The 26,744-nt window shown below is 38.7% G+C and overlaps 1 protein-coding gene across 7 annotated transcripts in view; it reads left to right on the top strand.

Annotated features, from left to right (window-relative positions):
* Positions 1-26,744, top strand: part of RERE (arginine-glutamic acid dipeptide repeats) — a 254,366-nt gene that overhangs the window by 57,962 nt on the left and 169,660 nt on the right. For all 7 annotated transcript variants that reach the window (XM_056331900.1, XM_056331902.1, XM_056331895.1 and 4 more), the window contains exon 2: positions 17,389-17,859. In XM_056331900.1, the coding sequence (XP_056187875.1) occupies positions 17,535-17,859 (325 nt within the window). In that variant the 5' untranslated portion in view covers positions 17,389-17,534. The remainder of the gene's footprint in view (positions 1-17,388; positions 17,860-26,744) is intronic.

Here is a 26,744-nt window from a genome sequence, read left to right on the forward strand (position 1 = left end):
ACTGCCTGTCTTTAAAAGAAATTGCATTGTCCTCTTTTGTGTTGATCTTACAATTTGCATATTCAAGGCATGTTAGATATTTGCCACTTCCAGCTGTAAATGCTAAGTAGCATTTAAAAAAACAAATTATGCCATCTGTTTGTGTAGGTTTTCTGTGAGGTTTTTCGGTTCTTGATAATATTTCACCTTGGGTCTGTTCTCTTTACAGTAGTACATGCCACCATTGCTAAGGGAATTTGAACTATGTTTGGTCAGAATTCCTCCATGAATGGTTGTAGTAGTTGCAACTGAGCCAGGGCTGTTGCAACTTCATCTGTTGGTAGGGCATTTCTGTGCAGCTCTGATGTAAGAAAAGGTGGTGGTTGGAAAGAAACAGTTGTGATGCTCAATTTCCAACTCAAGTAGCACATGATCAAATATTCCAGTACAGGGTGAATATCAATAATGTGAACTTTTAAGATTAAAAAAAAAGTAAACCCCAAAGTTTTAACCTAACTTGACTTTGTGCATAAATGAGATTTGTGGCTTTGAGTGATACAGTTTGTGACTAAAATACTGTTGATGTGACATCTTAACTAGGAACAGTTTACCTGGGGATGGGTTTTTTTTACCTGTGCATCCTTTAGAAGTCCCTGCCCTACTGGCAGGATAGTTTAGCTGCTTGTGAGGTAGTTGGTGATTTACGGGAATTTAGCAGTGTGCCCTGATTACAGGTACTGCTGTGGTTTTCTTCCAGCAGGGTGATAATGAGGGTGGACAGGTGCAAGTGGTAACCTCCTGTATTGTGTCACTCCTGCCTGCTGGTACTTGAGAGTCAGTCTGTATTTCTAGGGCAAGCTTCAGACAATTAGTCCCTCAAAGATGTGCAAACTCTGTGTAGTTGGTCAAAGCAATTTTTGTGGATTTTGAAAGCATGGAGTAAGTAATATAAATTGGAACGGAGCTGAAGATGTACATTCTGAACTTTAGAGTCTGACTTCTTTTAACAAATGCTGCTGTATCTAGTTATATTTTGGCATAAATTTTTATTGAATCCATGCACTTGGCTGAGTGCTCCTCTTCTGAGGACATAACTGTGGTATCTGAGATGCCAAACGTAAATATAACTATCTTGTTATGTTACATTTGTGTGGGAGTTCAACAGTGGTTTAGGATTTCAGGAGCATTAGGAAATTTCTGACGGCAAAATCTTTGCTTAGTACACATCTCTGCTCATTTTGAATAGAGACACTTGGAGAAAAATTACAAGCATTGTATGTCAGACAAACATCTATAGGAGCTTTTTTTTTTTATTGGCCCTGTCAATGCCATTTCATACTAATATACTAGACACAAATATTTATTTCATATCCTGAATAAAAAATAGTTACATAATTGTTTTGAAATGTCACTTATACCAAAGTTCATTCTGATTCACAGGCCAGATCATAATTCAGTGTATGTTAAGAGCTAGTTAGTAAGTAATAAATCTCACCATAGCTGTATATGTTATCTCATGGGAGAGGCTACAGGACTGTAAGAGAAAACAGGCTAATCCCTGAAGTGTTGGATAGTTTTAATTAGGTCTTAGTTGCTTGGGTAACTGGGACTTGGTGAATTTTCTTCTGTAGTGTTTTGAAAGTAGCTTTTAAGTCAGCTCCCGATTAGGTTAGTGTTTCAGGAAAAAAAATGTGATGTGACATCCTTCTAAATGCCTGATTGTTTAGTTGTTGAATGCACATGTGCAGTAAATGGTGGAAACTTCATAGACAAGAATCTTCAAAGGTATGCTTTTACAAGTAAAACTCTATTGCATCATATTTATGATAGTGTAATTTGTTTTGCTGTCTTCAGCTGCTAAAGAATAATCTTGGGTTTTTATTTGGAAGAAGCAGCGAAATATGATAAACATAGTTTATGTTACTGTGGGAATGAAGGTGGTGTTAAAAGCCATGTCTTGGTCACAGATTGATTAAATGCTGCTACGAACAGTTTATGGTGCTCTGCTTAGCTCCACTGTAGACTGCAAGTAGTTTTAGTAATAGGAAAAATAAGATTGATTTTTGAAGGTATTTTCAGCATGAAAGGCATTTCAGCATGGCTTGTGTGGTCTTAATTTGCATGTCATGGGGTATTAGCATATCATTATGAAAACTAAGGAGATTTTCCTTTTTTTCCATGTGCTCATTCTTCTCTCTGAACATTTCACATCCCTTAAATTTGCGAGAATGTATTGTTCAGTACGCAAAGGATAAGTAGTCCTGGACTTAAGGAGAACAAGGCATGAAAACACAAAATCAAACTTTTTTGCCCTAGTACCTCTGCCATCTCCCAATTACTATTAGTGGTAAATGATGAGATGTGGTAGTATTGTTAGGTGAATGAGGTCACCAAATTCAGTGTGGCTTGATAATCATTTGCATTGGTTATTCTATGCTTATGTGCTGATTTTGCAGCATTGTTCTCGGCAGTTTACCATATCAGACCTAAATACATTAATATGTCTGTATTGCCTCATTCTGTTACATGAGATTCCATTGCTTTAGTCTTACAACAGTTAAGAGTATCTACTGAGAGTACTGGAAGTAAAAATTACAGTAATGTCTGAAGCGTGGTCAAAGTCAGTTGTTACTTCATGCAGTAGTAAAATACTTCCTCTTGGTTTAGATTGGAAGCAGACTAATCATTTGGAACACTGCTTAATGTTTTTTTCCTCCTCTCATGAAATATGTGACCAGTTATGAAGTCCCTTACAAATGGTAGTAGTCAGCAGAGTACTGATGCCATCGCTCTTGTAGTAGAGAAGACTGCTTTTGAAACCATGTATAGTGTTGCAACTCCTCATGTGTGAGACCTGTGAGCTGGTCCTTTTTTTCAAAAATAGTGCTTCAAATCTAATGAGGAATTAAATTCATTGCTGCCCAGGAGCAGTAACACGGTTACAAAAAAAGGTGAATTTTTCTGTTATCTTTGTGCTATGTACATTTTTTTTATTTATTTGTATTTCTTCTAAAAGAAAGCTCATTGACTTGCAGAGAAGTGATCCAGGCTTAAGGGAAAGAAAAAAATGGAAGCTTGGATGGTGAGAAGTTGTATTGGATGCCATTGAGAAATCTGGTATTCAGGTGTAGTATGGAAACTGGCAAGAACAGTGTGTAGGTGGGTTCCCAGGACTGTTTAAGATGGTCTAAATACAGTCTCTGTTTGCCTACATGAACTTATTAAAGAACTTTCCAGTGTTGCAGATGATAGTAACCGTAGGAACTGAGCAGGACTGCTATTGTTTCCTTGCTGTGGTTTGCTAGGGTAAAATGAGCTCTGTGGTGGCTCTTGTAGCAAACACTGTTAAAATAAGTGTGGATGAGAATAGATGCTGCTTTGTAGTAATAAAAGTTTCTGCTGGGCAGAAAAATACATAATGAACAATTTGTAATTTTTTAAAAATTCTCCATTAAGTCATTGTTGGTTTAATGCATTCTGTAGTTCCATGAGGTATTCCTGCTAACCACTGCATCTCTGGAGTATACTGAATTTATTTAGTGAACTAACCTCAAGACTTTGAAATACCTTGGAAAAGCAGGTTCAGAATTCAGCCAACCTTTAGAATATCCTGCTTGTGTAAATTTTGATGTTTTATGGGTATAATGAAATTAAGCTTATTGTGCTCTATCTATTAATTCAAAAATAAAGACTAATCTTGATGTCGCTGGTGAATTCTGTCTGTTCTCTAGATGCAAGATGTGTACAGTACTTGTGATTGTCACTGGTTCAGTTGTGCTAGCAGAGTTGTAGCAGAAGTTACTGGTAGTGGAGCAATTGTTAGTACTTCCCTAACTTAGAAAGAACTATCTGAAAATTACTACAGATTTTTTTTCCTGTTAATCTGTTCTACTTCATGATCCTTTGTGTTAAGATAACCTATGTCTTCTAATTGTCCTTCCTATTTGTAAAGAAAAACAAATCTGTGGGATTTGTGTGATTTCTGTCTTGTTTTTAAAAACTTATGACATCAAGAGATGGAGCATCTTCTAATTGCCTGTTCACTGCAATTTGTTTCCTTACACATCAGTCATAGCTGATGATGGTATTGGGAGTAAGCTGGCCCTTTCTGATTAAAACAAAGGTTTACGGTTGCACAACATTAAACATTGAACAAGGGAATCATGCCTTAATATTATGTGGTGATTTAAGTCCTTACTGTTTGAAGAGACAGGAAGATAAAAGCCAGGGAGTTAGGACAGTAGCAAATTCTGCCGTGATACACCTGTATGCATAAGCAGTGTAGATTTTCTTTCATGGTGTGTGGTTTGGTCTTTTTTTTTTTCCTTAGTGGTAGTGATGCAGTTGAGGGGAGGAGGTGGGTGTAATGCTTTGTTTCTTACTCAGTCCTATGAGTATAGTCTGGAGACAGGTTATCACAGGTTTCCCAGGGTCTCAGGGTGACCTTGGGCAAGCTGGATGTATTCATGGATGACTGAAATGCACCTAGCTCTATTTTTGGGATGAAAATGTGTTGGAGGTCAAATGCCAGTATCGACAGCTTTGGTTTTCTATCACTTAAGGTCATACAAGACATCATATGATCTCTTGAAATACAGGCTCTCTTGACATTAACTAGCTGTTGTGTAGGTTTACTGCATGCAGAGTTACATTTAAATAGTATGTCTTTGTCTCACGACTTTCTGTGCTTGTGTTTCTTCTTTCTTGCATGCAGTATTTTGAGTGTGCTTTTTGAATAGTGTTCCTGTTGCCTCATAGCAGAACCTGTTTGTGTAGCTGAAGAGTAAAGACCGAAGGTCATACTTCCACTAGTAAGGTTTTACTACTTGAAGTACAAAGTATTTCTTACTGTTTTCTGTAAATGCGATAGTGAGATGTAATTGAATACATTTCACTTGTTAAGTATTATGAAGCTATGAAGAATATGCTGACCGTTTGCTGTAGACAGTCTATAATACGAGACAGATCAAGCCTGCGTTTCACACATGAATAAGCACACTTAATCTCATGATTACAACGGTGCTGCTGTACTGGGAAGAGAGGCTTTGTAGGAAAGAAAACTGACGTCTGCTCTGTCATTAATCAAAATAAGCTGCTTGTCAGAGAAAATGAGACCAGTATCTGAATTCAAAGACTGTTTCTCTAGACAGAAATATCATCTGTATTGATGCTTATGGAAAAAGTATTTAAAATAGTGAACAACAAAAAATAGGTCCTGTTAGTATCTATTGCTAATTCTGATAAGGTTGTACCATTGTACCATTTCCCACCCCCCAGCCCACCCCAGCCATAGCACTGGAATACAGCAGAATTTCTTTGTTTCTGCTGCTGTGGAATTTTATGGAGCACTGAAGTGCTATAGCTTGAGTCTTGTAGATGGTCTCAGCAACTCTCACAATGCTGCTTTCTTTAGAGAAAAATTGCTTTAATTATAGCTGCATTTCAGTGGAAATGCCTGGTCAGTCAGCTCATAGTAGGAGCTCACCCTGCAGTTATTCTTCCATTTTGAGTAATTCAAATACATAGGCAGTTGTATGGAGTTAAATAAAATAGGTAATGTGGCTGAAAACCAGAGTTTTTGCCTTTGCTGCTCAAAGGGGTTTTCCAAAAATAACCTGATCGAGTTTTTGTTTGGGTGATTCAAATGAAGATATTTTGGAGGCTTTCTAGAAGATGAAAGGATTGCAGGAGGGCAGCAGTGTGTTCAGCTCTTTCAAAAATGAAACATGCAGTGGAGATAAGCATAACTAAAAAGCGTAGCTATATACATGCAGGGAGTGACATCTCACTGTTTCTCTCTCATCTGTGTTTGGTTGGCTGAATAGTAATCCTGCAAATCCACTTCTGTCTTGGTGTGGTTGCTGGAAGGAAAGCAAAGTAATTGTGCCTGATAAAAGTAGAATATGTTCAAAATAACCTGCTCTGTATCATAATGTGTTCTTGTTTAACTTTTTCTGGTTTTAAATGTTGTTAAGCAAGATTATGATGCAGATGTTTTCTTGGCTCCAAATGGCATTACATTCCCTAGATAATAGTTCTTGTTACAATAGCAGCTCTTCATGGGTCCCTTGGGCCTTTTTCTCCCCTAACAGCCTTTTAAAGTGAGGGAGCTACGTTGCGTTATATGGACATTTTTAAAAAGTCCTGTTTTTTTTTTTTTTTTTAAATTAGTGTTATGGGATGACTGCTTAGACCTATATTGGAGTAGTTGTTTACATCAGCCTGAATGACTTTAGAGAAAAAGTAATAAATACATGGCTTCGTATTTTACTGTTTGTGGATCATTGTTCCCATATGGTAGGACTATAGAGGCCACTAAAGCACCTTTTTAAATGACTAAGAGGAATTCTAAGCATCATGGTTTAATAGAGTGGATCAATACAGTGGTCTGGGATCAGAATTCTTGTACTGTAGTCATAGTTCTGGATCTTGGTTGCACTCTGCTTTTGAAGTGGCCACCCAGCTGCTTAGCCCTTAAGCTTCTTGGTATATGTGGGAGGTGAAAAGGGTGTAGGATTTGGGAGGGGCTGTCTTCAGTGTTTTATGGATCACAACACAGCACAGTAAATGAGGGATGAACTCTTCAGGTGGAGACCAAACTAACAGCCTCATATCAAAGCGAGTGCGCAGACAGCTCCAGTGTCCCTGCTGTTTTTTAGATTTCTCACCAAACAGTAATAGAGAGAATAGAAAGTCCAGCTAACTTATCTGTTAAAATTGGGAAATCTTGTTGAGGGTACAGAAACTTCCTAGGATAGTATTGACTTTATGTTGCTGCTCTTGAATTTGTGGAGCAATTGTGACTTGTTTGGAATTGTTACTTCTATGAAAGCCTGTGTGTAAAACTGTCTTAAAAGCAGGTGTTCTCAGAAAGCTTTTCTCAGATCGCTGTTGTGAGTATCATAGGCAAATTGCCTGACCATTTTCAGAGGAGGTGGGAGCTGATACGTTCACCTCAAATATTATCCTTGGTCTTTGTCTACTCCGTGGTCAAAGCTAATGGTCTTGTGAAGTTTTGTTCATGGTACTTACTGAATTTATTACCTCTTCCAGGTAGATAGTTGTTCTACTTGTCCTGTGCCAGTTAGAATACCACAAAGTGAAATATCACTTTCCTCCTCTTAGATCCTTACCACTCTAGTCTTTAAAAATCATCACAATTGCCAGGTAACCCTGGCTGCTTTCTGAGGAAGTATTTAAAGATGTGTGAAACATTGTTGAGTGAAATGAAACATGTTCCTCCTCTGAAAATGTAACTCTGAAGACATGCAAAGTAGCCTGTCACTTTAGCTTGATAAACGCAGAAGTAATTTTTTCACCTTGCAAAATCCTGCTTTGCTTGTGTCCTCTTGTTCCTTTAAGTTTTGTAGCATCGACATTATGTTGAAGAGGGACTGAAGGTCTTATGTAAGCTGTCACCCTGCATAGCTTGTCTGTCAAAGAGACCCTTGACCTGGATTTCAGAATGATGCCATGATATCCCCAGTCAGAGAGTATCGATGTGAAGGGTGGAATGTGCAGTGGGAGGGCCCTGATATGTGGCATTACACAGATCGTGATTTAAAAACTGATAGCTGTGAGCATAGTTGGTGTAAGGTATGGCTCAGAAATACAAGATCTGTTGTTTTTCTTTTCTCAGGTCAAGTTGGGTAAATAACAGGGGGAGAAAAAAGAAGTTACTGTCTATCGTGAGAAACACCTTGAATTGTCTGCCTTTATTCAAGTGATTACTTCTCAGCTGTGAGAGATGCTGATGAAGTCAGTGCCTGTTTGTTTTTCTCTAGACACTAGCTTCTTGAATCATTTGGGGATGATTAGTAGAGAGCAGTTCAAAGCGAACAAACATGCTTTTAATTGCATGCACTTACAGGGCTTACAAGAGCTCTGGACTGTAAATATGTAACTCATAATGACCATTACTGGCTAAAGTGTTCCAGTGCTATATTTACATTATAAACTCAAAATGCCCATGAAAAAGGCAAGGAAGACAGCTGATAAGAGGCATATAATTCATTGAAGAGACTTGTAAGAGCTTTTTAAAAGATTTTCAGCAAACTTGGTTCCAGGAGGGTTCCAAACTATAGTCCTGTGACCGTTCAGCGGACACCTTCAACACCCACTCAGCTGTAAAGGTGGTAAGACACTGACTAGGTGACACAGTCCTCAGAGGGTCATAAGGTACGCAAGAACAGAGGAAGAAAATAAACTTTTTGACCAGTGCATTACTGTTGTAGGAAAAAATGTTTTTGTGTGTGTGTATGTGTGTGAGAACTTTGGAAGCCAGTTATCCTCTAAAGCTCGCAGAAAACTGTAATAAAAGGCTCATCGTGTTTACCTTCATTTGTAGATCTCCAAGCTTTACAAATGCTCAAATCCTTTTCAGACATCTTAAGATTCTGCAACAGGTACTGCTGCATGGTGTTGTTAGACAGATGTTAGTTATCAACATTATCTTTTTCTTTCAGTAACGTCAGTCAGGAAGACCTGTTCTCATTCAAGGCTGTGCAAGTTGGTTATATATTTTTTTTTTTCTATTTGGTGTTAGACTGTGACTTGAATTGACGTGGATGTGTTCGCAGTCATAAGCAGGCCTTTTCTAGACCTCTTGAAAACACTTCCAGATTTTCTCAAACTATTAACCGACGCCTCCCACTCACCCCCATCCCTCCTGCTTCAGCATTACAAAAACCTCAAAACAGCAAACAAGCAGAAGTCACTGTGCAGCATGTCAGAAATTGTTGTTTGGGAGTAATCTTTTCTCAACTCCATCCCTGCCAAGCCTTCACTCTTATTTTTCAGGGCAGTAGTAGAGATATTAAATCAGCATTACACTGAACACAGCACAACAGGTAGTGCAGCAGTAGTAAAAAATGCATCAATCTCGGTTCTTTTGGCAGTGTAGTGGGATGTGACGTAAGTCTTTGGTTCTGTTGAAATACCAAGTCTAAAGGAACACAAGGCCCAGTACTAGCTAGTAAGTTTTGTTATTGATGAGGTTGCAATTCTGTGTATGCTGTCAGATAGGATAATGCCCTGCTGCTGCCTTCAGGACCTGAGTTTGTTTTCCTTTCTTTATGGCAGGGAGAGAGCTGTGTTTAGGCTCTGTATGTGGCAGTTGATTGGAAAATACTGTAGGTAAACTCAGCAGGATCTGTATTACAAAAGTTGAGGCAAGTATCTTTAGTAAAAAGTCACTTGAAACTTGAAAGAAATACCATCCAGGCGTAATGGTATAAAGCTTTTGCAGTATCTTTTCTTCTTTTCCTTCCTATGCTGGCTTATCACTGAATTTGACTTCAGTTTGCAATCTGTGGATGTGTGTTACCATGAGGCTGGTGGCTCTGGTCTCTCCAGTTTGAGATGATGAATGGAACATTCTGAGGGATATCCTGCATGGACTCTTAAAATACTTTGTCACGCTGAATATCTGCAACTCGCGTTTTCAGCGGCAAATGGAAGACGGGGAAAGAACGTGGAAGAAAGTTGGCAATAGATGTTCTTAGTCTTTTCTGAAACTTAAAAGGTTAAACTTCTGTGTGCCTCCCCAGTGAGGTTGAGCCCATGCAATTAATGAGCTTTATCATAGAAAGTGGGATCTTTTGAAGTGTAAGCTGTATAGAAGCCACTTTTTTGTGTGTTTGAAGCAGGCATGTGCGTATTTGAACTGTAGTGCTAGTATTGCATTTTGGTACTTAGTTTAGCACTTCATTCTGTCTGTCTTCAGCTGAGATTTCCTAATGTCTTATTAAGGTTATTTTTCACAAATGATCTTGAAGGTGTTCTTAAAGCAGTTCTTCAAACCTTGTATGTGGAATCTTTATGGGCTGTTTTCTTGTCTCTCTTATTTAAATCTAATCCTTTGCGCTAAAACCAAGTTAAAATTCTTCCTTGACATAAAAATTAGAAAAAACTCTGTGGAAGGAACTCTAGCAGTTACAGCACATTTCCTTTAAACTGGCATTTGCTGGAAACTGTGCCTTTTTGTCTTGCAGTATGAGGCTAAAAGCCTGCAGAAGAATGCAGAAGTAGAAGTCCTTCTACTACCAGAAGGACTAGTAATAAGAAGAATAACATCCTGTTGTGTGTATTAGGACTGGTATCACATGACCAAACAAATCTTATTAAAAGATTTATCTGTCTGGTTTAAATAAGAAAAAGGAGCTCTTCTCCATATTTGTAGTTACCCTGCCTACTTGGATGCCTTCCAGTTTCAGTCTCGTAGCTTTTCTGTTGAATTTTCTTTCACATTATCTTTAGAACCTGACTCTTTAATACCAGTTAAGAGGTTGTAAGTACTTAAATTTGCGAAGAGGTGGTATATGTGCCTTTTTGCTCTGATAATGATTTCCAGGTGTATAGATCAAATAACTAGAGCTGTGTGTAATGGGTAACTGCAGTTTGGCCATCTTAATAACTCAGTGCCCACCGTGATCTGACTACAGCTCTTTTCTGGTGGGAGAAGTAAGTGTCCTGCTCTCCTGACTTGGATGGGAGGAAGTGAAAGTTTTTGTGTTTGAACAAATGATGAAACTTTAATCTGAACTAGATTTAGAATGCTGGGGGAAAAACCTTAACCATGTGAATATTGGGTAATGATCAGTTGAAAACGATTACGAACTTCTGCACTTTGGTTTTCTAAAGTGAAATTTAGAGGCTAAATCATGCCTGCTTGATTTCACATAAGATACTTTGGCAGTAACTTTATTTTTAGATTGCATTTGAAAATGTATAGGCAGATCTAATCGTACTTGTTATGACATCTTCTGTTCTGTCTGTCTTTGGGAGTGGAACTGAGAAGGGTTTAGTGAGAGAGTCAAATTAACACCTCGCTACTTTTGGGTTTGACTAGTAATAAGCTGCGTGTATATCCTGTGTCCTGAAAAGCAGCTGGGGCCTTTGTGTGTGTCCTTCTGGAGTGATGCTGCTCTCGCGTTGCCTGTTAAATAGGTGAAGGATGCAAAAGACTGTTTCAGGAACACGGGGACTGTAACTGGAGCATTTTTCTTTCTAGCTTCATTTACACTGAAGTGTTCCTCTTGAACTTCTGTGGGCAGAGGAGCCATCCTCGAGACTTGTCTGAAGTTTTTATAGTTTTAACTGCACTACAGTTTGTAAGAACAATGTTAAACACCTTTTCTATATAAAAGTAGCGTTCGCAAGCACTTAATGCACTTGGGATATCGTAGTAAGTTGCAGAACCCTGTAGGGGCAATGTTCTGTCTTGGTGAAGCACCTGCTCTCAGACTTACCTTTACTTGGGACGATTACTGCCAATCTGCCTTTATCATGTCTGGCCCTTATTCCTAAACTAAAGTCCCTGTCTCCTACCAGTATTGTAGTTTCCTCTGTTTCTTTTTCTGTGGAGACCTGAACATTTTAACAGCAGTAAGAGCATTTGAGTATGATGTGAAGTCACAGGTACCTGTGTTTTCTTCTAGAAAGCAGAGAACAGAAGACTTAAGTGAGTAGCTCTGCAAACACAGTTTTGGCTTATGTTTGGTAAGGATCTTTAATTGTCTGATGGCATGTGGGGTGGAGATATATAAAGTTATCCCGTACTGGATATAAAAATCTTGCTTGGATAAATGGACATATCCTGAGGCTCTAGTTAAAAAATAACAATGAAAAAAATCTTACAGTGATTGCAGTGAAGCTAAAATTTTTCTTTGTTTTTCAATGTGTGTTGAACAAATAATGGCTGTGCTATTCTTTCACTCCTTTGGATATTTATATATCCATGTATATTCTATATTGGTCTCGGCCATTGTAAAGTGAAGGTTCCCCTTTTAGCTTAAAATACTTCTTTCTGAAATTAATTCCCTATGGAAGAAGCAGTAAACAGGTATCAAAGCCAGTTAATGCTCTTTAACCAGGGGTGCTGTAACCTGCATTTCTGTAGTATGATGACAGGAGCAGCTGCTTTGGTGGTGGTTTGGTATAGTGAGAATGAGGAGCTGCCAATGATTAAAATTACTGGAAATCCAAGCTACAGAGCTTGCCAAAACCCACTTAAGATTTTCAATGTATTTGCTTCTGCTATCCTAATCCATATTTAAACATCTGTGTGATTACTGTATTTGGCAATATACATGGTGTATTATCCCAGTTTACTTCAGAGAACAAAAAAAGAAGGCTTGAAATATTTTTGTAATTTTTGTGATGGTGTTAAGTTTTATGGGTTCCACATTCATGCCTTGTTACATATAGAATGATAAAAGTGTGTAACCCACCACAACATCTGTAACTGATGATTAAAGTTCAATCAGCAGATACGTTTTTCACAGTATTTACATTTTGGTCAAGAGTGATTGGGCAACATTATAGCTTTTGAATGTGGACTTGGTAGTATTCTCCTGTTCCAGTGTGGTTGGTGTGTGAAGTAAAAATGTATGAGACTAAATGGAAACGTGTAAGTTTAGATGATGTAGTATTTCAGTTTTAAGGTAACTCTCTGCTCTTATGGTTTATGAGATCCTTCAACATGTTGGGTATATGCTTTGATATATAAAACCCTATTTGCTTTTGGTTTCTAATGTTAGTAAATAAAAAGTGGGGAAGTAGCAAGAGGCAATATTATATTTCACTGTAGAGGCAAAATATACCTTGGAATCTTTAAAACATGTTTGGATCATTGCTTAAGTAATGAAGATTATTTATCAGCTATTTTTCTGTGGTAGTAATGGCTTAATCTTAATTAGGTGGCTGCTGATAAAGTAATTTTTCTTTGGTCTTCTAGGAGGTCTGGATTACTGCTACACAGTTCAGGTTGTGCAACAGTGTCTTTCCCCTCTCTATTTTTTTTTTTTTTTTTTTTTTTTCCCTGGTGATGGTGCAACTACTCTTAAGGTTATGTGACTGCTTTATTCCGAGACAAAAATAGGCTTTTTTTGTTATGATGTTGGTTTAATCCTGCAATGTTTTTGAAATTTAGTATTTTTTTATAATAGTCTTGGAAATGTGACATTTGTGTAAGAAAGTTGAGTAGTGCTTGCTGTGAGACTTTATTGCTTGCCTTTTAATGCTAGTCAAACTATGATTAGAAGAAGAGGCTTCCTGTACTGTTCATAAATACATTGGCCATGAAAAGCACTTTTGAATGGGTTCTCCTGAAACAGGAGCTAGGGGGGGAGGGTGGCAATTTTGCTGTATTAGTAGCTGGAAGTTTCATACATGAACAGACTGAGCAAATTGTGGTATATACAAATCCTTGCATAGCCCTACAGTGAACTAAATCATTATGAATGTGGTGTTTGTTTATCTGATGCTGCTCCTCTATGTAGAATGTTTGTTGTGGTGGTTTTTGGGGGTTTTTTTTGGGGGGGTGTGGGGTGGGAGGACACGCCCCCAATAATTGGACTTTTAATAAAAACATTGAAGTACTTTATTTCAATTTAATCTGGGAAAAACAGCAAGGACTTAAATCTGCAGTTATGTGGAACATTCTTTTAAGTCCTGCAGTATTTGTTCTTGGTTGATGGCAAGAACTGGAATTCATCAGTGCTTCCCCTGCAGTGTGTGGCCCTTGATATTCAGAGGCTTCTCTTGTTGTGCTTCGTGGCAGGTTGTGTAGAGGGATTTTTCTCTCTGCTGGCAAGTTGGCTTTGCCTATGCCCTTAATAAGTGTTGATGAAGATAGAAAAACAAGAGTAAGGGGAAGTGCATTTGGAGGTTACTTTTGTGAAGCGATTTACCCACCAGCCATATGGAGGTCACTGTATTTGATGTGTTGTTGACCCTTCAATAGACTCTGCTAACGTAATATGGTTCACTTGAAATTTACTTTTAAAGTTTGGCAAAGAGCAGCTTGCGTTGAAATTGCAGCTGCTTTTTCCAAATTACTTGCACAACTCTGGTTCTGTGAAACTTGGAGAATACAAGGAACAGGTCAGAATATTTCAGGATGCAGATAAAATTAATATGGATGAATTATCTGTCAGTTGCTAATGAACTTTGGGGTTTTTCCTTCAGACAGGAAATTTAAATTCCTTTTTCCTTTATGTTTAGAGATGTGGGGTGGCTGACACGTTCTCAGCCTTTCATCTTGAGACTTCCCCGCAAAAAACCCTGTAGCTTGTCAGGTTTCAAGCCTGCTTTTTCTGTTGTTTGCCACCCATCCCTGATAAAGAACTATTGTCGTGACTGCTGATGGGTTATTGCTTTTTTTTAACTTGGAAATTTTTCATATATATATATATGTAAATAAATAAAACTCTGTCTTTAAAAAAGGACATTCTGTGCTTTGCAGTCAAAGGATGGTGCTTGTGCTGCAGTTGCCTGTGCCAGAAGAGAAGTGTGATCTTTTTACAGTGTTGGAAAGATAGTGATACTGAGGTCTTCCACTTGGAAGATACATTGACACTCTTGAGAGAGGACAGAAAAGCTGATGCAGCTTCTTTAGGGACACTTCAGTCTGTTGATAATACCAGGTTGTGGTAATTCTATCATAAAAACTAGTGCTTTATGCTCAGGAGAGAGAGCGCTAACAAAATACATAGGTTGCGTACAGATGGGACTGTTTTAAGAGCTGTTTCCTGAATGTATTATCTGTTTGCTGTTGTAAGGTATAAGTGGGCTAGTATCAAAGAAGTGGTGGTGGAACATAAATTCATTTGGCTATAGCTGCACTGCATTTAGTCATTACCTGTGCATATGCGAAGTTGGGGTTTTTTTAGCGCAGTTGGAAATTGAACAGAATGTGGGTTTTTTGGTCATGATTTTGTGCAACTTGAACCTTGCATAACCTTAAGAATCCTATGTTGGTGGTAAGCCTATATCAGCATATGAGCTGAATTCTGTATTGTATTGTCTCTTAATGATATTGGACTGTGTGAGTGTTTCTTAGATGCTGCTGAAAACAAGACAAAAGGACTTGCTCTTTGGCTTTTTTCTCTTAAGTTCTCCAAAATTAACTTGTAAACAACATTCAGGTCTTAATAAACAGGAGAGGGTAGTGATTTACTACAAGTAAGACAAGAAGCAATGTAAAAAGCTCTGAAAAGAATAGGGTTTTTGTTTAGGTTTCAGTTTCTTGTGGCTTTTGTACCTAACTCCAAAAATTGAGCTGTTGAGATCTGGGGCTAGTATATAAGAATAATCAGAAGTGGCTGGATTTTATCCATGCTTGGAAGTCATTGAATAACATTTTTTAGGTTTATCCTGTATCGTTTAATTTCTGATCTCAAAAGAAAGCAAAGATCTCTTGTACATAGGCTGAGATGCCTACGTATAACTTGTAAATTTTAGATGACCCTGGGAAAGTAATCAGTTTTCTTTGAAAATTAATAGATTATTTACTCTCCAAAGATAATCTTGTATCGACAGCAATAGAAAAAACCCTCAAGCTTGCTATTGGGGAATTTCCTAACCTCTGGAAATTCAAGGCATTTCTTATTGAGTCCCTGCAGACCATTGCTACCACTGTTATCTGCGACTTCTCTGGCAATTGACAAATTCATTGTAGTTTATTGGAGTTTTGTTGGATTCCCCTTGTGTGTTATCAGAATGATGGCAGCTGCTGCAAGGAGGAAAGAAAACGGAATAATTTCCTACCTGGATGATCAGTTCATTCAGGAAATGCCTGAGAGATTCAAGCCACAGCCTGAATTGTATCGGCAAAAGCAATTTGTCTCTCTTTGGCTATTTCCTTTGCTGGAAGTAGTAGTCAACAGGGGCAAGAACACTGTAATCTGAGGTTCATGTAAGAGTGAAGACATCACAGATCACTGATTTCTCAGCTGACTTCTTAAAAATCAAAATAGTCTTTTTTTTAACCTTGTCTGTGGTTTTGGATGCTTAATGCATGAACATTCAGTCTTACTAATCCCTGACTTTCATGTGATAGTGTTCTACACAGTGGACTAATTTTGGGTTGCACCCAATAGTAGCTTCTTGAAAGCCTATGAAGTGGATGTGGGTAAATCAGCTCTACCCTGAACTGGTGAACTAGGGAAAAAAGGCAACTTAATAAGTTAAGTTGGATGCACCCTTCTTGAAATATCCCTCCTTTCATGAATATGAATATTTACAGAAAAAATGGTATGTTATGATTCTTGTTCATCAGTAGCTACACCTGTTCGGACTGCTGCTGTTGAGCCATATTAAAAGGCACTTGCAAATACTTTAGTTGTTGAAAATTCACTAGAGCTTTTCTTATGTATGTGCTGCTGGCTGTCACTCAAGGATGTATCATGCAACCTGTCAGTCCAGATCATTTTGCTTTAACCAACAGAAAGGACATTTTAAGAAAACTCCTAATTTTCAGTCAAAAGACTAAAGGATGTAACTGCATAGGGCCAGTATCCTTTACCTTTAGTTTGACTGAGGTTTGGTAGTAGTGTCTCATGGGGAATTAATCCAGGCCCCAGTTGCAGGGTGCTCTGGAGGGGTGTCAGTGAGTGGCTGCGTGTGGTGTGTAGCTGCCCACGGGGGTTAAACCACAGCAGTATGCAGCTGCTCTCTGCACTTGGTTGTGGTTTGAAGATCCTGTCCCATAGATCCAAGCTTGCAAATACCCTTGTAAGAGCAAGTAAAATTTTTTAAATCCAGACTTGCATTGAACAAAGAAAAGGATGCAGTTGATGTTAACTGTATTGATTAAATCATCAGGGAATTAAAAACATTAGGATTATCTCTTCCCTTACTATTTGCCTGCATGAAACTGAATGTGTTAAGCTGATGAGTTATAAAATCCATCTCCATTGTTTGCTTATTGGTAAAGCAAGCATGAAAAGTCATATTTTTGATAGATGAAAAAGAAGATTTTGTTAGTGCACTTGTAACTGCTGTGGTTTGGTTTCAATTAATTAATTCCTGTAATCTGTGGATTACAGGTTAGCTCTATTTTTGTAAAAGCAGGCTAGGGGCAAGCAAGGTTTCCTAACAGATTGCCCTGGAGGTGGCAGATGGCATTCTTTATTCTGTATCAGCTTTGCAGGGCATCCATTGCTAGAGGTGTTGAGATGTAAAACAATACGGCCATTTGCTAAACTTTTCCATTTGCTCCAGGAAAAAAAAAGTTTTAGGTTCTTCTTTTCTTGCACTTGTCCCTTCCTAAATGTTTTTCACTTGCATGCTTCCTGTTCAGCTTAAAGTATAAAATGATGCATATTCTCAGCGAGGACTTTCCATCTAAAAAGTTACTGTATTTCTGTAGTGAACAAAAGAATCTTTATAAGTATTGAGATCTTTGTGAGGATGGAGATAGCTTCAGGCATTTTACAGACACTTCATGTTGTTATTTCAGTGAGTGCTTCAGAATGCTACCTTGTATTTTACTGTCTTGTGTTTTCCATACTCAATTGCTTTAGGATGTGGGGTTTTCTTTGGTTGTAATTTTTATTTTCAGAAATTGAAAGAATTTTGAATATTAACATGGGCTTTTCCCCTCTTTCTCCCCTTCACCCCTTCAAGAACCTTTTTAAAACGCTGGGGTTGTTGGAGTGGTTGAATTTTTCCTGGATTTGAGTGAGAAATTCAGAAGACTGAAGCCCAGGCTCACTGTCTACCTTTCACGGAGGCCCAGCCGTGAGAGGACAGAAGAAGGCACGTGGCGAATCATGACAGCAGACAAAGAAAAAGACAAAGACAAAGAGAAGGACAGGGATAGAGACCGAGATAAGGAGCGAGACAAGAGAGACAAGGTGAGGGAGAGTGAGAACTCACGCCCTCGACGGAGCTGTACGTTGGAAGGAGGTGCCAAGAATTATGCAGAAAGTGACCATAGTGAAGATGAGGACAATGACAACAACAGTGCCACCACAGAGGAGTCCACAAAGAAAAGCAAAAAGAAACCACCCAAGAAGAAGTCCCGATACGAGAGAACAGACAACGGTGAAATAACGTCCTTTATCACAGAGGATGATGTTGTATACAGGCCTGGAGGTAAGGAATTCTTACATTTCCTTTGAAAGTAATTGTGTACCAGAGCTACCAGTTACTTTGCTGCAGCAGACAGCACAATGTGCTCTCTGTTAACTTAAATTATGATTGTCCTAGGGGCAGGTTGCCCCACTTCCATTGGAGACAAGTATGGATATGCATGCAAAAGCTTTCCACTGTATCTTGCAATATCTGATTTGTTGGAAAGAACTTAGTTCCTCTTTGAAAAAGAGCCACCCTTTTTTCTTTCTACTACACTAATTATCTGTGTATCCTATGGAATCTCTGTCCGTGGAAATTTCACAACTAAATTGGATAAAGCAGGAGAGCACTTTGCTCCAACTTCGGAATGAGACCTGATCTAAGCTAGAGATTTGACTAGGTGACATAAAGAGGTATCTTCCAACCTTTCTGACAAGTTTTTCTGCATATCTGATTTCTTTGTAGAGCTCCTCTCCTGTCTTCTGTTTGTGAAATATAAATGAGGTGACTTAAGATCTCATATCTGTTATGCCATTGATTTCACCTCCCTCATTAGTAGCTAGTTAATGCCTATGCACAGCAGCTTAGCTTTTGGTCAAAACCGTGTCAGTATCAGTAAGTGTCAGGGATGTTTAGGGACAGAAGCAGAAGCTTGCAGTGCGCTCTGGATGTGCCTCATAATTACTGCCAAGTTTACATAAGGTTTGTATGGTCTCATGTAAGGTTTCAAGATCTCACCTGTGGCTGCTGTCAGCTAACTTCTTCCTCAGAAGAAGGAAACTGTACTTAGGAATACAGCTAGCTGAATAATCTCATTTTTGAGTAAAACCAGCTGTGTTCATCTCCACAGCATTTTAAAAGTGTTGATTGTAACTACTTCTTCCACCACAAGGAATAGTTGCGTTTGGCTTTACTGTTCAAAGTGCTGGTTTAAGGGCTCTGGTAGTTTTAAATTACTTTTCTGTAAAATGATCACTGTGCTGTAGTAACACTGCTGGAGCAAAATAGAGATAGATTGAAACTAAGGATGTGAAAACTTGTCCTGTTTTTCCAGGAGGAGCTGTATATCTCAACTACTAAAGAGCTTGTAGTACGGGTGCAGATGTAAATATTTTACATGCTCTATCCTGTCATAGTAGCTGCAAATGCTCTAAAATGCTAGTTGTATGTGTGGGCATTATCAGCTGCCTATACAGACGGGCTGAAATTCTGCTGATTTTGGAGGTGTTGCACTCCATACTTATTCTTCTGTGTGAAAGCTGTAATCTTGTTTTCACTTAAATCTACTAGCGTTTGTCAGAATAGTTTATCTGTTGAAATGCTTCAAATATAATTCCAAACCATTGGAAAGATACATTTTTTCTCTTGGTCGGGGCTTGCAGTTGAATAGTATTTGTTGGTTGATCAATAGCAACAGGGAGCCTGCAGAAGTGTCAGCTTTGGTGGCAATCTTATTTTCAGTGTCAGGATAAAAAATAATTTGGAATCTGTTAAGAGCAGCTGTTAGGTGGGCCCAGTAGTACAACGCGAGACATTGGCTTTATTGCAGAAAGACTTTGCTTAAAATTAAGATGGAAAATCAGTTTGTGATCTCATTTTTAGCTTGTAATAGGATGGAGAAGTATTAGCACTCTATCCAGTAGGTGCAGTGCTTGGAGTAGCTCTAATGTAGCAGTACTTGGATAGAGGGATACAACAGCAGGAATCAGTGCTGTAGTTCTACAGAGCTTACACCTTTGCCAGATAACTGATGGAGGAGGGGAGAGAGCCTGTAAATGCTGGTAGTGTGGGGAAAGCTTAGATCGTTTGTGCTGTATTTTTCACGAGAGTATCTATTCAGAAGAGGAATCCTCTCTATGTATGGATTGGCAAGAGCTTCAGTTACAGCTTGTGTGTTCTCGCTTACAAGCAATTGCACTGTGGGGGAGACACTGTTTATAGACTGAACTGCAAGGGAAAGCCTCAGTCCTAGCACAGGTGTGGAGATGTGTTGGAGAACCTTCACACAAGTAGTGCCCTGTAACTGCTGGCTGAGTACCACTCAGGCCTTATGGGACTTCAGGGAGCACACATGGTTGATAGTGTGGAGAACAACAGTCTCTGACAAACGGAGTACTTAATCAAACACATTTTGGTGGTGGTGGCTGCAGAACCCATGATCAGGGAGCTGTCTGCTTGGGGAGCAACTCCTCCTTAAGTGAGTGTCGTTTGGCAGGGTTGGGAAGATGTTGCATGATCTGATAAAGGATTTGAAAGCTGGGCTGCCCAGTCTCAAGTAAGACTAGTGCTGGCCATGGGCAGCTTGCTTCATTTCTGCTTTGCCCATCCTTCTGCACTGCTTGAAGAAAAGGAGGTGTGGGGAGGTTATCTAGTGTAAAACCAGGAAAAGCCATAGAACTCCTGATAATTGAGATTTTATACCAATTCGGTAATTTAAAAATTGGCTTATTAATTTTTACATTTGTATTAGTAGTAATTAGCACAAGCATTGAAAATTTTCTCTTCCTGTTGCTCTTGTGTATTCTTTTAAACTTGCATCTATCCTTTTATCTTGAAAACTGCAGAGAGCAATGAGAACTTGCATTATTGGCTAGCTCCTTGTTAGAGAGATGTGAGCCTAGCTGAAACCTTAATTGACTATAGTGATTTTTAAATTTTATTTAAAATGTAATTTCTTAATAGGAATGAGATCTTGAATACACATTCCAGTGTGTAATATATTCTAAGAAAATTTTAGCATCTATTACAGGAGAAAATCTTAGCTTCTGTTTTGTGGTTAGGGAGAAGTATGTGTAGCTAAGGGTGCAAATTACATAAAATTTGAGAGGGATTAAGAGAATTTAATTTATTGAGACTTGCACAGCAAGGATTAGACAGATGAAAATTAAAAGGTGTGTGCAGAATGGATAGCTATCTTCAGCTTACATCTTTCATGCTTTAAGGAAAGGAAATCTCTTCCATCCATTTGATTCTTTCTCTTAAATGCTCTTATCTGATATGGATGAATGTTCAAGGCCTGCATTGTCTTACTATGAAGTCCTTTGGTAAAATCTTGTTCTGTTACCCTGTTGCTATGTAGTACTTAACCCAAACACTTCATATTACTTTCTTCTCTGCTGAGCTCAGCAGCTTTGAGTCATAGCAAATAAACTGTAAATAAGTAGATAATCAAGATCATTTGAACTCTTTCCAATGAAAGGTTACACTATATTGTTACTATATAAATACTGTTCTTATTAATTTGCATAGATATAATGAATGTGGGGGTCGCTTTAAACAACATATTAAAATTTGAGTAGGGCTTAGAAAATGCGATGCAGTTAATCTTCTCTACTTTGAAAATCACACAGGCCTATCCTAAAAGCTTGTTGGCCTACTTCCCCATCTGTCCTCTGTTTCTACGACCTCCCTCCTGTTTCCTTCCTAATTTAACCTGATTTTTTTTCTTTTTTTTCTTCACCCCCTGCCCCCCACAGTTCTTACCTTGCTTTTGTCACAATGACTGTTACGGTAACAAATTTGTTGTACAATGTGATTTGCTTGTAGGCTTCCTTAGCATAAGGTAGTAATAGTGTAAGATAGTTGCATCAAGACTGAGATGTTAGTGTTTGTTTTCTCCTCTTAGATTTGGTTAGATTATTTAATGCTGAATTTCCTTCCATTTCTAGTGCAAATTGGTTCCCTTCTATCCTACTGGCTTTTGCCAAAATACAGCACTGTTTGAAAGGGCTGATTTCCCATACAGTTTGTATGCACATGCAATATGGTTAACACATGGCTCCTAATTGGATGTACTCAAAAACTGGTGGTCTTGTTTTGTAGTATGTTTTTTGCAGTTCTACTTTGATTGTCAGACTGTAAGCGAATTTGAATACTTTGATATTCTGCTGTGTAAACCAGACCTTACAACTACATCTGTTGTTTTGGTTAGGCAATTGGTCTCCACGTAGGATTTTCTGTGTAGAAGATTGTACAGAAGTGCTATCAATCAGATGGCTGTTAATATATTGTACTGGACTTGAGTGGGGAAGGTGCTTTTGGAACAGCTGCCCAGGCTTTTCCCAAGTGCCATGCTACTGCAAGCACTGTTGAGTGATATAGTAGCTGTTGTACAGGCCCTGCTTTTGACGCTTGGTTTAAAAGAATCATTTGCCTAGCTGGAGGAGGGAGCTATGTGATGGAAGACAAATAGTCATGTGTGACACTAAATTTCTGACCAACATGATGAAAGATGAAACAGGTAGTGATGATACTGTTCCAGAGAATCTTTTTTTTCCCTCCGTGTCCTGTAGGTCAACAACGTGCTTCATGTCTTACAAGGACCTGATGTGTGGAGGTATCTTTCTTGTGTATCTTCAGCTTGACCTTGGACACGGGGATTTTTTTTTTCTATCCCATATCCCAGTAAATTGCTCTTATGAAGTGAAGTAGGTTAAGATTCCAGAAAAGTACATACCAGAAATATCTTCATCAAAACAATAGCTGGTTATGTGAATACTCTTATTGCCCTGTTCGTTTTTGTTCGTTGAACTCTTGCATGCATTTCTTGCTCAAGGAAGCTATATGGTCCTCTGTCTGCTTTCATCCTCAGTCTGTTCAACACGTTAGGAAGGCATAGTACTTTATCAAAGCCACAGAACTTAATACTGAGGATATTGTTGCTACTGAGCAGGCTGCTGTAATGTCATCATGATGGCACCTTGAATGCTGGACTGGAAAAACTTTGGATGAAAGTCTGAGTTGATTTGGAGCCTCAGGAAAACATCTTCACCTGGAGACGAGGACAATATTGTTTGCTCTGCCTGTGTAGAACCATTTAAAAGGATCTGCAGGAATTAAAAGGATTTATGAGGATCTGTTTCTGCAGTGACATCAGTAGCTATATAAACAGCACATCAGCAAGAGGAATCAACATGAGGTAACACAAGGTGAAATGCTTCTGCAGGGAGAGTAGAGCATTATAGGACTTCATAATTTTCTAGCAAATTGCTTTGGAATAGCTTACATGAGAGCCTCTTTGTTCTAGGTGTTTTAAAATCTGTGTGAATCTGGAAGAAGAGGTACAGATTGGATATGGGAAGCGTGGTTTGATGTGGTGCAGGGAAAGACGCACAATTAGTTTTATGTGGATCCTGAAACATCTGGCCTAGTACATGAAAAAATAGGAATGTGTCTCTGCCGCCTTGAGATGTTTTAGGCCAGGGGTCCTCAAACTACAGACCGCGGGCTGGATACGGCCCCCCAGGGTCCTCAATTCGGTCCCCAGTATTTACTGAACCCCCCTGCCCCCCCCCCCCCCCCCCCCCCCGCTGGGGTTGGCGGGGGGGGAACCAAGCAGCCGCAGATGACTGCCTGCCACTTCACCCGCGCACCGGCCCCCTGGTTAAAAAGTTTGAGGACCCCTGTTTTAGGCAGTCACTGTTTGGGACAGCTGTTGGGCTTTTTGGTGCTTTTTTTTTTTTAAGGTATGGGAAATCTTTGTCAGTGGGATGGAAGTGAGATATTGCTACTGGAAAACACAACTTGAGTACTACTTTTTCTCGATTTATGGATAAAGTTTTGTTAGATTTCTGTCCTTGAGTGCTGTTCAGGAGGCACCGTAACCCTATAAGCTATTGTCTGGACAGGCATCAGAGAAGGAGAGAGACTGGATTTGCAGGTCAGGTGCATTGTGCACACAGTGCTGTTCAGTTGTCACCAAGTGTATCAAAGTGAGATCTTATATACTTTTCATACGTTCTGTGATCATAGAGTATGTGGCCATTTTTCAAAGGGAGCACCTCATAAACTGGGAAATAGTTTGCAGTCTTCAGTGTCTCAGATTTGAAGCCTGCAAATGTTGGGTTATTGCGCTATCAAAATGAGAAAATAACAAAAGATATGGTGGGTCATCTTTTGTGTGAATCTCCAGGCCTGACATCAAAGTGTCCTGTGGAATGTGGCCAGCAGGGTTCCAATCACAGTGGAACCAGAATTATATTTACCAAAGATCTAGTTGGAATGAGATTTCTTCTAGCTACCTTAGAATCCAGTCAGTTTGGTTAGCAAGCAGGTATTAGAATTTCCAAATTTCTAAGCTTTAGGCTTTACTGGCATTGTTAAATGTTCCCTTTATTATAACTGCTCGGAGATGTTTTACATTGTTGTAACTGAAGGAATTTGCTGAAATTCTTGTTTCAATCTACAAACCTCCATCTTTATAAATATATATATAAACAAAACCCAAACAGAAGTGCTTCCTCCCTCCATTTACTTTGTTAGGAAGTGTTACAGTAGTGTTTGTGTTGAATGCTAGTGAAATTGAAATGCAGGCGTTTGGCTCGTGGTCTGACAGTGATTGGCTTGTATTTGACATTGACCCAGATGTTTGTTATTCTTATAGATGCTGCTTTCCCTTTATTCTGACTGCTTTACCAGCTGAGAAAGGTAGCCATGCTGGATTAAATATAGAAATACATGTAATACAAACGTGATTTTTTTTTTTCATATAAACACTGAAGTTATGGCAAGTGTTTTCTAGACTGCTAACATTTTTTTTTTTTTGGGAAGTTAACACTTTTCTGGAAAGTTTTAAAACTTGAATGTTATGCTTGGATAGAAAGAAGAAATGCAACAACTGTATGTTTTAATTTTAGGATGTCTTTGGCCAGTCTATGTTGCGTGGATTGACCAAGTTTACAATGGAGAAGTGCATTTTTGAATGTGTAGTATTTTCTTCCCTCAAAAGCTTCATAGCTGAAATGACCATATATTCTGATGTGACAGACGGTATTTCCCTCTTCATTTGAAAGGCTGTTACCATTGTGATACTAGATTGTTGAAATAATCAGATATTCAGTGATAGACTTCCAGCTGCTGTAAATAGGAATAACCTCAGGAGCTGTGCTGCTTAATGTGTTTGAGTTCCCTTATTTTTCACACTTACACCCCTGTGTTTTCAACTTTTCTGCATATGTGAATAGTAGTGAGGAATACTTCCGACAATATTTTTTTTAGCAGAAGAGATTATCTTTAAGACTTTGGTTTCAAGGGAAACAAATGCATTCTTTATCCATTCATCCTTTAGTAATTAAAAGGAGGAGGAAAAAAAAAAGGCCTGGACTAGTAAGTGAGTCTTAAAACATATCCGGAGGGTTAACAAAAAGATAAAAGCTTTAAAAAAATGTATAAAAGCATCACAGAAAGATTTTCTCAGAAGTTGATTGAAGTCTGTAGAAAACTGTTTACATGTGCAGCTGGAACTTGAGTTACTGTTCTGCACAGTTGGATGTAACAGCGGTTGTAATTTTTATTCTCAGCATTTGAGGTATTTCTGAAAAGTGTGTTTTTTAATGGTCAGGTGAGTAGGTGAGTAAGATTGTGTAGAAAATAAGGCTACATGATAGCATACATTGACTACTTAACTGCATAGAAATAATTTTCTGTGTATGTGCTCTTAGCATAAGCAGTAAACTTAAGCCAAACTGTAAAAACCTGACAAAATAAAAACAAAACAAAACAAAAAAATCAAACCCAAGCAACCCCCCTCCCCCCAAAAAAACCCACCAAACAACCCAAAACCCCACCAAAAAAACAACCACAAACACGCCCCCCCAACCCAACCAAATAAACTATGCATTTACTGAGTTCATATTCACTGTTATATGGTGGCAGGCATTGCTCTGTGTATGGACAGCTGTTGTTGCTTGACAGACGGAGTCTTAAGTGCAGATCAAGGTTGATCTAGCATATGGATTCCTCTGGCTTTGTTTGGCTTTTGTGTACAAATCATGAACAGCAACATGAAGGAGGTGAGGGTACCTGGGGCTGGGGACTGGATATCTGGGATCGGGGACATTGCTTAGCCAGTGTTGGTCTAAACAGGTAGTTTTTCACTATTGTCTTTGTTATTACATAAAATTGTGATGGTATTTTTGTAACAGATTAATTGTTCAAGTGGGGAATTTTAAATACAGCTTTATAAGGTTATTGTTAATACTTCTTCTGCGAGTCATCCTCTGTGTTCTATCACAACAAAACATGGGCCTTGCACAATAGAAGATGTACTGCCCTTGACTACTAGAAGTGAAATGGATTGTGACCTCTATAAACATATGCTGTGTACTAAATGAACTTCATGACGTGTTCCTGAGAAGTTTGTAATGCAAAGTATAAATACCTTGTAAAGCTGCGGAGTTTTGGAAAGAATTACAGGATGAATGTGAAACTTAACATGAGCATCTTACTGACATTGCTTTCTTTGTGTGACTATGGCAGCTGTAGTTGAAAACTTGTGGTTAAACTACCATAGGTAACTGAGGAAATTGGATGTGAACAGTTTTGCAGACCTGCGTTAGGGAATTATTTTTGCAGAGGAGAAATATAGCAACCTAAGCAAAAAGTAGTACTTTATGGGGAGCACAGCATGCCATTATGGAATTAGGCAAATGGAAGTTCTGAAATAAAAACACAGTGGAAATTGTGGAAAAATTGGACTAAGGGGAAGGAATTCCGTGAAGTAGTGGTTTTCAAGGAGTGATAGTTTGTGGCCGCAGTAATTGTTCATGGCCTGTCCTCAGTTTATTTTGGTTAAAGTAGTGTGAACTTCTAGTGTATGAATTTATCAGCCCTTTTTCTTATTTTTAGTTTGTGGAAGTTGCCATCTCTTCCATGACAATTAGATAAAAGAAGTGTTTGATCAATTATAATAACAACACCTGTATACGCAGTAAACAATTTCCATTTTAGCTTCTGTACTGGGAATGGTGCTACGGGTTCCCATGTAGCACAGCAGTTTATGCCAGAACATTGCTTTAACTTGCATCTGGAGATTCTTCTGATAAGTTAGGTGAGTGAGTGAAATATAATCTGTCAAAATGTTGATCCTGGGACTAACCTTTGCTGCTTCATTTTGGGTTTCAGGTTTT

This window comes from Falco biarmicus, chromosome 3, assembly GCF_023638135.1.
Source record: "Falco biarmicus isolate bFalBia1 chromosome 3, bFalBia1.pri, whole genome shotgun sequence".
Classification (NCBI taxonomy): Eukaryota; Metazoa; Chordata; class Aves; order Falconiformes; family Falconidae; genus Falco; species Falco biarmicus.